The 16,890-nt window shown below is 38.7% G+C and overlaps 1 protein-coding gene across 2 annotated transcripts in view; it reads right to left on the bottom strand.

Moving 5' to 3' along the window:
• Window positions 1-1,537: 1,537 nt before the first annotated feature.
• The window catches only part of DNAAF6 (dynein axonemal assembly factor 6), a 46,036-nt gene continuing 30,683 nt past the window's right edge, over window positions 1,538-16,890 (bottom strand). For both annotated transcript variants that reach the window (XM_049644739.1, XM_049644738.1), the window contains exons 6-7: window positions 7,617-7,702; window positions 1,538-1,800 (exon numbers count right to left, since the gene is read on the bottom strand). In XM_049644739.1, the coding sequence (XP_049500696.1) occupies window positions 1,671-1,800; window positions 7,617-7,702 (216 nt within the window). In that variant the 3' untranslated portion in view covers window positions 1,538-1,670. The remainder of the gene's footprint in view (window positions 1,801-7,616; window positions 7,703-16,890) is intronic.

Genomic DNA, 16,890 nt, shown 5'->3' with positions numbered 1-16,890 from the left:
GTAATTAGGGCCAGTACATAGGAAAAAGAGATACATTTTCCACTGACTCACTGTTGCTCTCTAGAGAAGAAAAATATTGGTTACTGCCTAGGCTTGCCCCAGAGTTTACACCGTAGGGTGTAATCTTAAATTTTTAAATTTTTTTTAACGTTTATTTATTTTTGGGACAGAGAGAGACAGAGCATGAATGGGGGAGGGGCAGAGAGAGAGGGAGACACAGAATTGGAAGCAGGCTCCAGGCTCTGAGCCATCCGCCCAGAGCCTGACGCGGGGCTTGAACTCACGGACCGCGAGATCGTGACCTGAGCTGAAGACGGACGCTTAACCGACTGAGCCACCCAGGCGCCCCTTAAATTTTTAAAATATAGCCTTGAAAAAAGATGCTGAGGAAGCAAAGTAGGACACTTTTTTGTTCCTGTAACATCATGGACTTAAATTCACAGACACTAGTTCCTTTTAGTTAACCCCACCATCAATTCTTGCCCCCCGCAGAAGAATGTCATGGTGGTGATTTCAATGGTGAATTCTCTACAAGAGCTCAATGTTTTAGCACAACTATTTTTTGCCAAAATCTCAGTCTTTTCCTTCTATTAGATCTAGTTACAAACTAGAGGCTTGGTAGTTATCTACATATGTAAGTCTGGAAAATATCCGCTTATTGAGTTCCTTAATAGTTCACTTAGATGAGATAAACATCTTTCAATTTTTCATCTCTTCTCAAAATTTCACTCCCAGGTAACTCCACAGTTCTACAGTGATGTGTGAGGCCTAGCTACATGAGCTTTAAAATAAGATTTATTCATAAATAATTCTGAAATAAACTTCAGCAATACAGTCCAGAAGGGGCAGGGGGCATTGACATAACTCATAAAAATAGGTATGCCCAATTATGAATAAAGATAAGAAATGAAAGAGAACAGGTTTTGTAAATACACCACACTTTTCTTTATATTCCTTTTAAATGTCAAGGATTTCAATACTAAATATACACACAGTAGTCCAAAAGGCACTGTTAGTAATTATTAGTGCACAAAAGGAAGAAGATTTTTAACCTAACCAGATCCAGACACTGAAAGCAGGACTGAGGAAGCTAAATAACACTGTGTGTTCTGAAGTATTTCTTATTCAAGTAAAACATGTTGTTTAGGATGGCGTACCAAACTATTTATAATCCCTTGTTATTTGTACATCCCAGGATTGTGAGAACCTAACCAGAGAATACTGTAAATCATTTGATCAAATCAATGAGAAGGCAGCCAAATAAACTTTTCTGGCCATAATAATGACCAATTGCAATGGAACTGATTATATCATAGTATAATTAATTGGTTTAAGTTCTTCAGACTACTGAAATAAGTGGACCAACCATTTCATGGTCATATTTCAGTTTGAATTGACCATGTAGTAATCTAATTGGTTAACCTGCAAATTCTATCCAGCTATCACCAAAAAAATGAAATAGCTTATGAATATAAGAAAACAGTATTTCCCACCAGAGGAATAGGAATGATGGTAAATGACCAGGAACTCACTAGAATTGAATTTAGACCCTTTATGAACTATGTCAGAATAATAAAAAAGATAGGAGACATTCGCCAATTTTTCAAAGGTTTTTTTAAAAAATTTTTAGCAGTGCTGTTTTACCATGTTTCCTTCTTGTTCATGAAGCTTCAGAAGAAGTTAATGAAATCCAAGTCTCTTTTCATTGTTAGGGCGACTTCAAGAGTCTCAGTCTCCAGGATATAGAAAGCTTTGGCACTGTTGCATTCCACAGGGTGGGGAAGGGTTATCAACAGCTTCCTAAAAATCAAAACAAAATAAGACAAGGTAAAAAACCTAGAGTCAAATTCCTAAAGTAATATCAAGAAGATATCACTTTTATTTTATTTTATTTTAATATGAAATTTATTGTCAAATTGGTTTCCATACAACACCCAATGCTCATCCCAACAGTTGCCCTCCTCAATGCTCATCTCTGCCCCCCACCCCTCCAGCGCCCCATCAACCCTCAGTTTATTCTCAGTTTTTAAGAGTCTCTTATGGTTTGCCTCCTTCCTTCTCGGTAACTTTTTCCCCCCGTCCCCTCCCCCATGGTCTTCTGTTAAGTGTCTCAGGATCCACATAAAAGTGAAAACATATGGTATCTGTCTTTGTATGACTTATTTCACTTAGCATAACACTCTCCAGTTCCATCCACGTTGCTACAAAGGGCCATATTTCATTCTTTCTCATTGCCAAGTAGTATTCCATCAAGTATATAAACCACAACTTCTTTATCCATTCATCAGTTGATGGACATTTAGGCTCTTTCCATAATTTGGCTATTGTTGAGAGTGCTGCTATAAACATTGGGGTACAGGTGCCCCTATGCATCAGCACTCTTGTATCCCTTGGGTAAATTCCTAGCAGTCCTATTTCTGGGTCCTAGGGTAGATCTATTTTTAATTTTTTGAGGAACCTCCACACTGTTTTCCAGAGTGGATATACCCGTTTGCATTCCCACCAACAGTGCAAGAGGGTTCCCGTTTCTCCACATCCTCTCCAGCATCTATAGTCTCCTGATTTGTTCATTTTAGCCACTCTGACTGGCGTGAGGTGATATCTCAGTGTGGTTTTGATATCACTTTTAATAAGATAACGGGAAGCAATATATACCATCAAAAGGTTAGGAACCAAAAAAACAATATTTAGACACTGTAAGTGCAAGTTCAAAAATATGCCAAATTAACACACATAATATATCAGCCTTTTTGGCCTTAAAAATACAAGCAGGGGTTTTGATACCCCCACTCTTTTTTCAAGATTGACCTCATTTTGCATTATATAAACATAGTCTCAGGCTTGCTTTATAGGCAGAGGAACAGAGCCATTGCAACTTTAAGTTGGTTGGATAGATATGTTGCCAGCCATGCTTATGTGTACATGGAATGTGACTAACTGATACAAATCTGAAAATTGGAATAGTTCTATAATAATTCTGCTGATGCAACATCAGGCTGAGTCTCTACTACATGTATAGGCATTGAAATTCAGGTCTGGAATGATTTTAATACTAGATCAATGAAAGTGCTTCTCTGTGCTTGCTTCTGGTTCTTTCTACTATACATTGACAAAAATCCCTGTGAGAGATTGCTGGGTTTATTTTGCAGTTGTGGGGCTCCATTGCTAGATAGCTGTATGCTTTAGCTGCATTGCTGGGCTGAGCCATCCATAATTCTGTCATAGTGGTATGAATCTGAATTATGCATGGGGTCGGCACATGCTGGTATCTGAAGAAAATTAAATGCATGAAGCACTTGTTACCTCACATTCTCCATAAAGAAGCCTTCAGTATCTCTATAAAAAGTGGACAGAAAATCTCTTTTAAAAGGTATAGGATCCAAGTTTGTAAAGGAATCTGGTATTTTTTAGGGGTACTTATTGAATCCTTGTATGAAGAACTAGTATTTGAAAACAAACTCTTGAAAACCAATTGCCTCCTCACTCATTTGCAAGACCTAAGTTTAGGAAACTGGGCTCATTAAAAGTATTTATCACACATGTTTGTGTGATCACATTTCTCTAGAAGAGAAATTTCCTGTTACTCTTGTTCTATTCCAGATACTTGTAGTAGGAAAAACATCTCTCTCCGCCAGAAGTAATGATATCATGATGTATTTATTTCAAATTTAAAAAAATTTTAATGTGTGTTTATTTTTCAGAGAGAGAGAGACAGAGTGTGAGAGGGGGAGGGGCAGAGAAAGAGGGAGACACAGAATCCAAAGCAGGCTCCAGGCTCTAAGCTGTCAGCACAGAGCCCGACGTGGGGCTTGAACTTATGAACTTTGAGATCCCGACCTGAGTCCAAGTTGGGCACTTAACCAACTGAGCTACCCAGGTGCCCCTCATGGTGTATTTTAATATATCATGTAATATTTGGCATCTCAAAAAAGTGGGTGCAAAAAGTGTTTAGAGTCCATCTTTTTAAAGTTGTTTACAATATAGTTTGAGCTGGAGTTAGATTTGCTTTATCCCTTATTCTACAAATGATAATATATTCACTTTAAAAATAAAGCAAAGCTCAGTGGTGGTAGCTTCATTGCACTAAAAGACAACTATAAATCAGCTGAAGAAGGAGTTCCAGTGATAATGTGCACTTCTCTGTTCAGAGAGAAATAAATTCAGCAGAGACAGTGGCCATTGGAATGATCCATCTATGCCTGCATTCCTGGCTAGTCCTTAGTAGTATGGCTTCAAATACTAAAATTTTGAACAGAAACTGTGCAACTTATTTAGGCTCTTAGGAGAAGGGAAGTATTTTTGTCTAGTCTGTTTTACTGCCTGATATCTGGATTGAGATTTATATATAAATAAAATAAAATTCTACAAATACTTATCCATGTACAATTCATTGAAGGACAGGACTATATCTTATCTTCATGTCCCCCCAGTTGTAGCAGGAGACTTTATGAATGTTTGTTGAGTGAATATATAAATGAATGAAAAGCAAAATAACATTTGAGTACCTACAACACATTAGTACTATCAAATATGAATAAACATTTAAACTCAATCCCTCTGCCTTTACATTGATAGTATACTTGCTTTTAAGAAGCTACAGTTTAGGCACTGATCAAATGTTTATCCAGTGTTACTTTTCATTAGAAATTGTTTAAAAGTGAATGATAATATATGAAAGTAAAGACAAAAGAATTATCTATACAAGTGAACTCTAGAGACTTACAACCTTACATTTATACTAGCAAAATCAAGTTGATGTTCCTTGCAAGAGATTTAAATACAGGACAACCTTGTTCTGTGCATATTCACATAATGTAGTTTTTATTTTATGTAGTTAATAAATGATTTTATCTCTGGGTTAGTTAACAAGAAACTTTTAATGATAGAGAAAAAACTAAGGGTTGATGGAAGGAGGTGGGTGGGAGATTAGCTAGATGGGTGATGGGGACTAAGGGGGGCCCTTGTTGTGATGAGCACTGGGTGTTGTATGTAAGTGATGAAATCACTGAATTCTACTCCTGAGATCAATATTGCACTGTATATTAACTAACAAAATTTAAATTAAAAAATAAATATTTGGGTTTAAAAAACATGACTTTTTAAACGTTTTCTATTGGAGACATAACTATTTTCAAAGAAAGTGAAGAAATAGCTACTGAGCTGACATTCAGTATTTCAATTTGAAAACATCTTTTGAGTTTGAGTATCAGTCAATTCTCAATCAGTCTGAATTAAAGGAGCACAGAAAAGATGAGAATAAAACAGCATTCTACCAAAAATTAATTCATACTTGTCTTTACAATATGTTTTTACTATCACATTCAAGGAATTCATTTATGATATTCTTAGAATACACTTCAAAAAATAGTGAAACCTCATATGAAGATAAAAGTCCTTGGGAAATTATCCAATTTCCCCTGTCTTTCCTCCTTTCTGTCTACTCCATGTTGGGAATCAACGTGCAAAAACAATGATTTTTTTTAAAAATAAAGAAGTTAAGACATTGCTTTATTTCTTTTGGTTGTATAATTCTAAAAATCTGGGTTTTATTGATAGTTCTAATGCAATTGACTGTCATTTGACTGATCTTACCAGTCAATTCAGTTAAAATAGATTCACGTGTTCTGCCTTATAGATTCATGAACAGGAGGTTTTCTCTTACCTCTCTAGGGGTGAGTAAACATAGTGTGATATGCTGTCAAAGTTAGAAACTAAAGAAAGTATATGTGAATACCAATAACCTCAAAAACAAGTCACATTTCCAATAACACAATTTCAGATAATAGCGTGGCTCCAAAGAATGTGCAAGTGTTAAGGAAAAATGACAAAAATGATAACAGCCTATCTTCAGTCTTCTATCATAATTAATGATTTTTTTCTTAAGAGACAGCACCTCTCTGCACTATTTAATATATAAGAACATTATGATCCCAAAATTCTAGTGTAGTCCACATTCTACATGGACAAGTATCTCTGTGTGAGTCTTTCATTTGGTGGGCTCTGATAGATATCTGGAATGGCAGCATAGCAGCTGCCTGAAGATTGATGGAGAACTGCTAGGAGAATGGAAATTAACTCCACGGTGTGTAGATATGTATGTGTTTTTAACAAGCGCACCAATATCATGGAAGATTAACTGTTAATTTAAGCAACTTTCCTTGCAGAGGTTGTGTGGAAGAGTAAAAGCATATATAATAAGAATGAAAAAATTACACTGCTCCTCGAAGTAAATCGTAGGAATAGTGGATGAAATTTTTATAACAGAAGACAATTTTGGTGAGAATATAGTTTTGAAATTACATGAGTAATGAGAAAGTACTTGATATATATCCATGGGTAGATCATTTTGGGTTAAATGCATCTACTATAGAAATCAAGGTTAAGCTATGTATGTACATTGGGTCGTTTATACATAGAAGTCTTTTGTATGAGGGATCTACTTTTTATTTTTTTGAAACCCTAAGATCAACAGGGGAAGATTATTGATACTGATAATGGAAGAAAGAAAATGTGCCAGCAGCTGACTGCTTACCACACCCAGTTTGAAATGTTCGTGAATAACAAAGAAAGAGCCACTGCAGTCAACCAAAGTGTGCTCACTAGCATACTTTCAGATGAAAAGTGAAACAAGCAAGGAGATATTTAGATATTTTATCTATCACACATCAGGTTCCATTGATTTTCTCTTTATGGACTTGTTTTTGAGAGACGGGACTGATTTGTCCAGGTTTCAGATAAACATTTGTATCAGAATCTTACTGTACGTGTTGCATTTTGGAAACATAATTTGAACCTGTGTAATAAGAAGACTATTTTGAAAATATCAAAATGTTTAATTATATTATGCCATTATTACCTGTATTCTTTTTAAATGTATCTATACTACTTGAGAAGCTAGTGATAAATTTGTTAGAATTTTTTAAAATTTTTTTAATGTTTATTTATTTTTGAGAGAGAGAGAGACAGAGTATAAGCTGGAGAGGAGCAGAGAGACAGGGAGACAAAATCCAAAGCAGGCTCCAGGCTCTGAGCTGTCAGCACAGAGCCCGATGTGGGGCTCGAACTCACTAGCTGTGAGATCATGACCTGAGCCAGACATCCAGCCAACTGGGCCACCCAGGCACCCCAATTTGCTAGAATTTTTGCTTTAAGGAATTGATGACAAGACTTTTCTGTTAATTTTTAGATGGATACAGTCAAATTGAACCTTAGAGTCCCATGGTAACCAGAAAGTTTAAAGATATTGCTTCTCTTATGGCATCTCTGTACAAAAAGCCACAAGCGAGACTTACAACTTAAGAGATTTTCATCTCTAGTTATTTTTCCTCACAGATAAGTAAACTGTATCTAAATGTCAAAGGCTGTATTTTAGTGGTAGCAATCTACTCCAAATGTACGGGTGCAAAGCAGAAAAAACTAGGTGTTTTAGGTGTTTCAAAAAATACATATACATATATATTTATATTATGTAGATCAAACATCTGAATGAATAACTTACTTTTTCACTTTTTGTCAAACTTTAGGAGTGATGAAAAATAACAATGTACACTTTAAGAATATTGATTATAGATTCATTAATATTTTAATACATTATTCTAGTTCTAAGTTTTACTCACTTATTAGGAGTGCGAAGGTCAAGAATCATTTCCTGGATATCAATTTGAATTTCAGAAGGGTTTGTATTCGGCAGTTTAATTTTAACCTGAAAGAGAAAATGAGAAGAAAAATACTTTTGTTTTGAAGAACAGTTAATTTGAAGAGGGTAGGGAAGTATGGGGAAATGAGAGCTAATATTTATTAAGTTCCAGCTATGTGCGCATGGCTAGGCCCTTTCCTCATTACAATCTTGAGATGCAGGATTACCCCCATTTTATAGATGGAGAAAGTGAGATACAGAGAAGTTTAATGAGCAGCCCAAGGGTAACCGTCTGTAATTGAACTAAGGTTCCTTGCCTGTAACTTTCATTGCCTGAAGGTGCACACTAGTACACCTGCTAAGGTTGGGGACTTTCAATGGACTTTATATCAATGGGCACTTTGAATAAAAAGTGGTTAATTTTCATGTTGGGTGTGGGTTGGTGATGCCATTTGTAGTATCCTGGTATAAACTCCTATTCCACATTTCCTAGAGAAGTGTAGGAGTCCATAAAAGTCGTTAACACAAGAAGAGAAATAACAACATGATCCCTACGTACCCCACACCCACCCCCGCCTCCACACACACGCACACACAAAGTGGGACTATTTATTGGTTTGGTAAGATTTTACTTAAAAATGTCGCATCTCAATTCTCACAGGACCCAGTAATTCCACTCCTGGGTACATACACAAGAGCATTTAAAACCCAGGTGTTCTCTTCCCTTATCCATCCCTCAAATATTGACATTTTCCAAGGGTCAGTCTGTCAATCTGTCAATCTGCTTGCATGGATTCAGAAGTTTCTGCCAGTTCTGGTTCAAGGATTCCAGACATGTGATTCAGACATTTTGATGAAACCTCCTCAAAATGGCATCATCGGAATGTAAAATTACTGATTTTTTTAACCAAGTAATATGTATAAGACATCTTTCACTCTTACTTCATACCTGACCTTAAGCCCATCTCAAATTCTTTCCCATCTCTCTCTCTTCTCACCCTATGTGCATTCTGCATCTAACTCTCTCATTATGTATTATGTATTAAATGTACTTAAAAATTTAAATACATCTAACTTTCACAATCAGAAATACATTAAAAATATACAATTAGATCAACTTTTAAGGAGGTATCCACCCCCTACCATCATTATGAAAGAATGCTAGGATATTAACTATAAATATATGTATATTATATTACTATTAGAAGTTTAATTGAAGGTTTACTGTGCTGCCTAGAGCTGATAATAAGGAATTGTATTACAGCTCAAATATCTGTCTCCCTGAAACACAGTCTAATTTGCAACCAATCCAATAAGGTTAGAATAATCAGAAAGCCTGCAAAAAAATGTGTCCGTCCTCTAGAATTTATATGGAAAAGAGAATCCATTCAGTTATCATGTAGCCAAATCTATGTATTCATTAGAAGTAAATAAGTATGACTGTTTTAACCTTAAGAGAAAAATCAGGATTTGAGAAGCAGACCATTCAGGAAACAAGTGGATTCTCAGAAGATAGGCAGACACGTTGCTCAGAATGATTGGTAGCCCTTTCCGAGGTGAATACGTGTGATAAACATGTGACTCCTGGTTGTGTCTGCCAGATAGTGACTGACTCCTATCCCATCCCTGACTCTCACCTCATTCTCAGTGAGACTTGGAGATGGAGTAAGGCTCATAACCCTGTGAAGGAGGTGATAATGAAAAAGAAACAGACTAAATGGCTTGTTTCATAGGTCACATCAGAATGTCCCCTTATCAACATGGATGCATTAAAGCAGAAGAGCCAAAATATTATATATCCATTGCTCAAAAAGAGTATCAAGCTATGTGCAGGCTGCTTTTCCAATCCTCTAGAACAAACAATGGGTTATTTGGCAGAATATCAATAACTCTAGCCCCATTTACTTTTGGCTTTTAGAGATAATCTGCTGTTCAACACACATGGGTGAAAATGGGAATCCACTGACCTACTTCCCCACTGCACACATACCCCTTCTTACCACGAGTAGTCCTCTGGGGGAAAACAGGCTATCTTCCTACATACCTTTGACACCTGAAGTTCCTTTTTCCATGGTCCCCAACTGACATCCAAGAGGTCAGGTACTTCAGTCAGCCCTATTTCTCAAGGGTAGGCTGTTCCCTATTCTTTGCCACATTGTTTCTATTACACATGTTTGGCTTCTCTCGTCAACATTGTTTTTATCTCTAAAGCCATGACCCAGAGTCAACGTCACTTCATTGATCTGATTCCTCTTGGTTTTTGATACCTGGCTTGGAACTGGAGTGAGAATTTCCAGTGCCTCTGTTTGAACTCTGTCTCTGAATGTTGACCCCATCCCAAGGGCTATGTATTCTGTCCTCAGTCCCATTTCTGCAAGTTTCCTAGTGTTCCTCTCAATACCTCCCCCTCTCCAAGCATACATGTGCTACTTAAGATCAGTTTTCCTTTATTCCAAGCCCAATGCAAAGCCAGCACTCTGTGGTAGTACATTCTAACCCCTCATAGAACACCAATTCTGAAAATCAACATCTCCAGTCTCCGTCTTTGAGTTTCACATGGATTTATATTTCTAACAGCCTTGGACACTTCCAGCAAGATTTCTTATAGGCAGTTCAAACTCAATATAACCCAAACTTAATATATTTCTCTTAGAACTTTGTCTTATTTCTTTTGCATTGCATTCCTGATCCCCATACCAAAAACAAAGCTGTTTACTCTTATTCCAGAAGTAATAAATGGTAATTGTAAATAAAGTGTAAAATTCGGATGAACAAAAAGAAATAAAAACCATCTCTAAGACTACCACCCAGAGACAAACCACTTTACATTCCCCTATCTTGATTCATGTCATCACCATTTACCCAGTCACCCAAACTAGAATTCTTGACTCCTATTTCTCCCTTACATATCTCATTTGACAACCTTCCATATGTGGAATTCTAGAAACTTAACAGAAGACCATGGGGGAAGGGAAGGGGAAAAATAGTTTCAAACAGAGAGGGAGGCAAACCATAAAGGACTCTTAAATGCAGAGAACAAACTGAGGTTTGATGGGGTAGCGGGGGAGAGGGGAAAATGGGTGATGGATATTGAGGAGGGCACTTGTCGGTATGAGCCCTGGGTGTTGTATGTAGGCAATGAATCATGGGAATCTACTTTTGAAGCCAAGAGCACACTGTAGAAACTGTATGTTAGCTAACTTGACAATAAATTACGTTAAAAAAATAAATCTTATCAATACTACTTCTTAAATGTCTACCTTGCTCTCTATCCCTACTGCCACCCTCCAGGGGTCTACCTCTCTCACCTGAATTAGTGATATTGTCTATCAGTTGGTTTTCCTACCACCAATCTCCCTAACTCCCACTCATTTCCTACCATCATCTCTGCCAAATTCTCCACGATAATCTGCCACTAGAGTTGTTATGAAATACCACATCTAATTGTTTAACTCACCTGCTTTAAGATGTTTAGTAACTCTAATGCCCACAAAAGTTCACGTTTCGTGGTGTCTTAGTCTGTTGGGGCTGCCATAACACAATACTACAGACTGGAATTCTGAGCATGCCAGACATGCGAGTATGGTTGGTTTCTGGTGAGAGCTTTCTTCTCTACTTGCAGAAAGCTGCCTTCTCACAGGGTGCTCACATGGCCCAGAGAGAAACCAAGCAGAGCAAGCTCTCTGGTATCTTTGTATAAACGCACTAATATCATCATGCCGGCCCCACCCTTGTGACCTCATCTAAACCAAATTACCTCTCAAAGGTTCCATCTCCAAATACCATTACAGTGGGGGTTGGAGCTTCAAAATATGAACTTCAGGGGGACGAAATCAGTCCAAAACACATGGTATGACCTTCAAGGGCTTTTCCAACTAGCTCCAAGCTGCTTATTCTGTTTTATCTTGTATTACTCCATGCCAGTGCATTCTGGGGTTCCAAGAACATCACAAATGCTCTCAAAACACATCATATGCTTTCATAGCGCTATGCCTTTGCTCATGCTGCTGCTTACTCTTCTCGGAGAGCTTTTCCACCCTGACAAACTATTATGGACTTCAAATGTCCAGGCATCCAGCAGAGGAAGAGAAATAATAAAGATCAGAGCAGAAATAAACAATATAAAATCTAAAAAAACTGTAGAGCAGATCAATGAAACCAAGAGTTGGTTTTTTGAAAAAATAAACAAAATTGGCAAACCTCTAGCCAGGCTTCTCAAAAAGAAAAGGGAGATGACCCAAATAGATAAAATCATGAACGAAAATAGAATTATTACAACCAATCCTTCAGAAATATAAGCAATTATCAGGGAATACTATGAAAAATTATATACCAACAAACTGGACAACCTGGAAGATATGGACAAATTCCTAAACACCCACACGCTTCCAAAACTAAATCAGGAAGAAATAGAAAGCTTGAACAGACCCATAACCAGAGAAGAAATTGAATCAGTTATCAAAAATCTCCCAACAAATAAGAGTCCAGGACCAGATGGCTTCCCTGGGGAATTCTACCAGACATTTAAAGCAGAGATAATACCTATCCTTCTCAAGCTATTCCAAAAAACAGAAAGGGAAGGAAAACTTCCAGACTTATTCTATGAAGCCAGTATTACTTTGATTCCTAAACCAGACAGAGACCCAGTAAAAAAAGAGAACTACAGAGGAGGTTCCGGAAGATGGCGGCGTAGGAGGACGCGGGGCTCACAGCGCGTCCGGCCGATCACTTAGATTCCACCTACACCTGCCTAAAGAACCCAGAAAACCGCCAGAGGATTAGCAGAAGGGAGTCTCAGGAGTCAAGCGCAGACTAGAGGCCCACGGAAGAGGGTAGGAAGGGCGGCGAGGCGGTGCGCGCTCCACGGACCGGCGGGAGGGAGCCGGGGCAGAGGGGCGGCTCGCCGGCCAAGCAGAGCCCCCGAGTCTGGCTGGCAAAAGCGGAGGGGCCAGACGGACTGTGTTCCGACAGCAAGCGCGACTTAGCGTCTGGGAGGTCATAAGTTAACAGCTCTGCGCGGAAAGCGGGAAGGCTGGAGGACAAAGGGAGGGAGAGCTGCTAAGCCCCTAGACGACAGAGATCAGCTTGGCGGGGAACAAAGGCGCCAGCGCCATCTCCCCCGCCCATCCCCCAGCCAAAATCCCAAAGGGAATCAGTTCCTGCCAGGGAACTTGCTCGCTCCGCGCAAACACCCAACTCTGTGCTTCTGCGGAGCCAAACCTCCGGCAGCGGATCTGACTCCCTCCCGCTGCCACAGGGCTCCTCCTGAAGTGGATCACCTAAGGAGAAGCGAGCTAAGCCTGCCCCTCCAGCCCCCGTGCACCTTGCCTACCCACCCCAGCTAATACGCCAGATCCCCAGCAACACAAGCCTGGCAGTGTGCAAGTAGCCCAGACGGGACACGCCACCCCACAGTGAATCCCGCCCCTAGGAGAGGGGAAGAGAAGGCACACACCAGTCTGACTGTGGCCCCAGCAGTGGGCTGGGGGCAGACATCGGGTCGGACTGCGGCCCCGCCCACTAACTCCAGTTATACACCACAGCACAGGGGAAGTGCCCTGCAGGTCCTCACCACGTCAGGGACTCTCCAAAATGACCAAACGGAAGAATTCCCCTCAGAAGAATCTCCAGGAAATAACAACAGCTAATGAACTGATCAAAAAGGATTTAAATAATATAACAGAAAGTGAATTTAGAATAATAGTCATAAAATTAATCGCTGGGCTTGAAAACAGTATACAGGACAGCAGAGAATCTCTCGCCATAAAGATCGAGGGACTAAGGAACAGTCACGAGGAGTTGAAAAACGCTTTAAACGAAATGCAAAACAAAATGGAAACCACAATGGCTCGGCTTGAAGAGGCAGAGGAGAGAATAGGTGAACTAGAAGATAAAGTTATGGAGAAAGAGGAAGCTGAAAGAAAGAGAGATAAAAAAATCCAGGAGTATGAGGGGAAAATTAGAGAACTAAGTGATACACTAAAAAAAAATAATATACGCATAATTGGTATCCCAGAGGAGGAAGAGAGAGGGAAAGGTGCTGAAGGGGTACTTGAACAAATTATAGCTGAGAACTTCCCTGAACTGGGGAAGGAAAAAGGCATTGAAATCCAAGAGGCACAGAGAACTCCCTTCAGACGTAACTTGAATCGATCTTCTGCACGACATATCATAGTGAAACTGGCAAAATACAAGGATAAAGAGAAAATTCTGAAAGCAGCAAGGGATAAACGTGCCCTCACATATAAAGGGAGACCTATAAGACTCGTGACTGATCTCTCCTTTGAAACTTGGCAGGCCAGAAAGGCTTGGCACGATATCTACAGTGTGCTAAACAGAAAAAATATGCAGCCGAGAATCCTTTATCCAGCAAGTCTGTCATTTAGAATAGAAGGAGAGATAAAGGTCTTCCCAAACAAACAAAAACTGAAGGAATTTGTCACCACGAAACTAGCCCTACAAGAGATCCTAAGGGGGATCCTGTGAGACAAAGTACCAGAGACATCACTACAAGCATAAAACATACAGACATCACAATGACTCTAAACCCATATCTTTCTATAATAACACTGAATGTAAATGGATTAAATGCGCCAACTAAAAGACATAGGGTATCAGAATGGATAAAAAAACAAGACCCATCTATTTGCTGTCTACAAGAGACTCATTTTAGATCTGAGGACACCTTTAGATTGAGAGTAAGGGGATGGAGAACTATTTATCATGCTCCTGGAAGCCAAAAGAAAGCTGGAGTAGCCATACTTATATCAGACAAACTAGACTTTAAATTAAAGGCTGTAACAAGAGATGAAGAAGGGCATTATATAATAATCACAGGGTCTATCCACCAGGAAGAGCTAACTATTATAAATGTCTATGCGCCAAATACCCGAGCCCCCAGATATATAAAACAATTACTCATAAACATAAGCGACCTTATTGATAAGAATGTGGTCATTGCAGGGGACTTTAACACCCCACTTACAGAAATGGATAGATCATCTAGACACACAGTCAATAAAGAAACAAGGGCCCTGAATGATACATTGGATCAGATGGACTTGACAGATATATTTAGAACTCTGCATCCCAAAGCAACAGAATATACTTTCTTCTCGAGTGCACATGGAACATTCTCCAAGATAGATCATATACTGGGTCACAAAACAGCCCTTCATAAGTTTACAAGAATTGAAATTATACCATGCATACTTTCAGACCACAATGCTATGAAGCTTGAAATCAACCACAGGAAAAAGTCTGGAAAACCTCCAAAAGCATGGAGGTTAAAGAACACCCTACTAACGAATGAGTGGGTCAACCAGGCAATTAGAGAAGAAATTAAAATATATATGGAAACAAACGAAAATGAAAATACAACAATCCAAACGCTTTGGGATGCAGCGAAGGCAGTCCTGAGAGGAAAATACATTGCAATCCAGGCCTATCTCAAGAAACAAGAAAAATCCCAAATACAAAACCTAACAGCACACCTAAAGGAAATAGAAGCAGAACAGCAAAGGCAGCCTAAACCCAGCAGAAGAAGAGAAATAATAAAGATCAGAGCAGAAATAAACAATATAGAATCTAAAAAAACTGTAGAGCAGATCAACGAAACCAAGAGTTGGTTTTTTGAAAAAATAAACAAAATTGACAAACCTCTAGCCAGGCTTCTCAAAAAGAAAAGGGAGATGACCCAAATAGATAAAATCATGAATGAAAATGGAATGATTACAACCAATCCCTCAGAGATACAAACAATTATCAGGGAATACTATGAAAAATTATATGCCAGCAAATTGGACAACCTGGAAGAAATGGACAAATTTCTAAACACCCACACTCTTCCAAAACTCAATCAGGAGGAAATAGAAAGCTTGAACAGACCCATAACCAGCGAAGAAATTGAATCGGTTATCAAAAATCTCCCAACAAATAAGAGTCCAGGACCAGATGGCTTCCCAGGGGAGTTCTACCAGACATTTAAAGCAGAGATAATACCTATCCTTCTCAAGCTATTCCAAGAAATAGAAAGGGAAGGAAAACTTCCAGACTCATTCTATGAAGCCAGTATTACTTTGATTCCTAAACCAGACAGAGACCCAGTAAAAAAAGAGAACTACAGGCCAATATCCCTGATGAATATGGATGCAAAAATTCTTAATAAGATACTAGCAAATCGAATTCAACAGCATATAAAAAGAATTATTCACCATGATCAAGTGGGATTCATTCCTGGGATGCAGGGCTGGTTCAGCATTCGCAAATCGATCAACGTGATACATCACATTAACAAAAAAAAAGAGAAGAACCATATGATCCTGTCAATCGATGCAGAAAAGGCCTTTGACAAAATCCAGCACCCTTTCTTAATAAAAACCCTTGAGAAAGTCGGGATAGAAGGAACATACTTAAAGATCATAAAGGCCATTTATGAAAAGCCCACAGCTAACATCATCCTCAACGGGGAAAAACTGAGAGCTTTTTCCCTGAGATCAGGAACACGACAGGGATGCCCACTGTCACCGCTGTTGTTTAATATAGTGCTGGAAGTTCTAGCATCAGCAATCAGACAACAAAAGGAAATCAAAGGCATCAAAATTGGCAAAGATGAAGTCAAGCTTTCGCTTTTTGCAGATGACATGATATTATACATGGAAAATCCGATAGACTCCACCAAAAGTCTGCTAGAACTGATACATGAATTCAGCAAAGTTGCAGGATACAAAATCAATGTGCAGAAATCAGTTGCATTCTTATACACTAACAATGAAGCAACAGAAAGACAAATGAAGAAACTGATCCCATTCACAATTGCACCAAGAAGCATAAAATACCTAGGAATAAATCTAACCAAAGATGTAAAAGATCTGTATGCTGAAAACTATAGAAAGCTTATGCAGGTGATTGAAGAAGATATAAAGAAATGGAAAGACATTCCATGCTCATGGATTGGAAGAATAAATATTGTCAAAATGTCAATACTACCCAAAGCTATCTACACATTCAATGCAATCCCAATCAAAATTGCACCAGCATTCTTCTCGAAACAAGAACAAGCAATCCTAAAATTCATATGGAACCACAAAAGGCCCCGAATAGCCAAAGTAATTTTGAAGAAGAAGACCAAAGCAGGAGGCATCACAATACCAGACTTTAGCCTCTACTACAAAGCTATCATCATCAAGACAGCATGGTATTGGCATAAAAACAGACACATAGACCAATGGAATAGAATAGAAACCCCAGAACTA

This window comes from Panthera uncia, chromosome X, assembly GCF_023721935.1.
Source record: "Panthera uncia isolate 11264 chromosome X, Puncia_PCG_1.0, whole genome shotgun sequence".
Taxonomy (NCBI): domain Eukaryota; kingdom Metazoa; phylum Chordata; class Mammalia; order Carnivora; family Felidae; genus Panthera; species Panthera uncia.
This window is presented reverse-complemented; position numbering and strand designations above follow the sequence as displayed.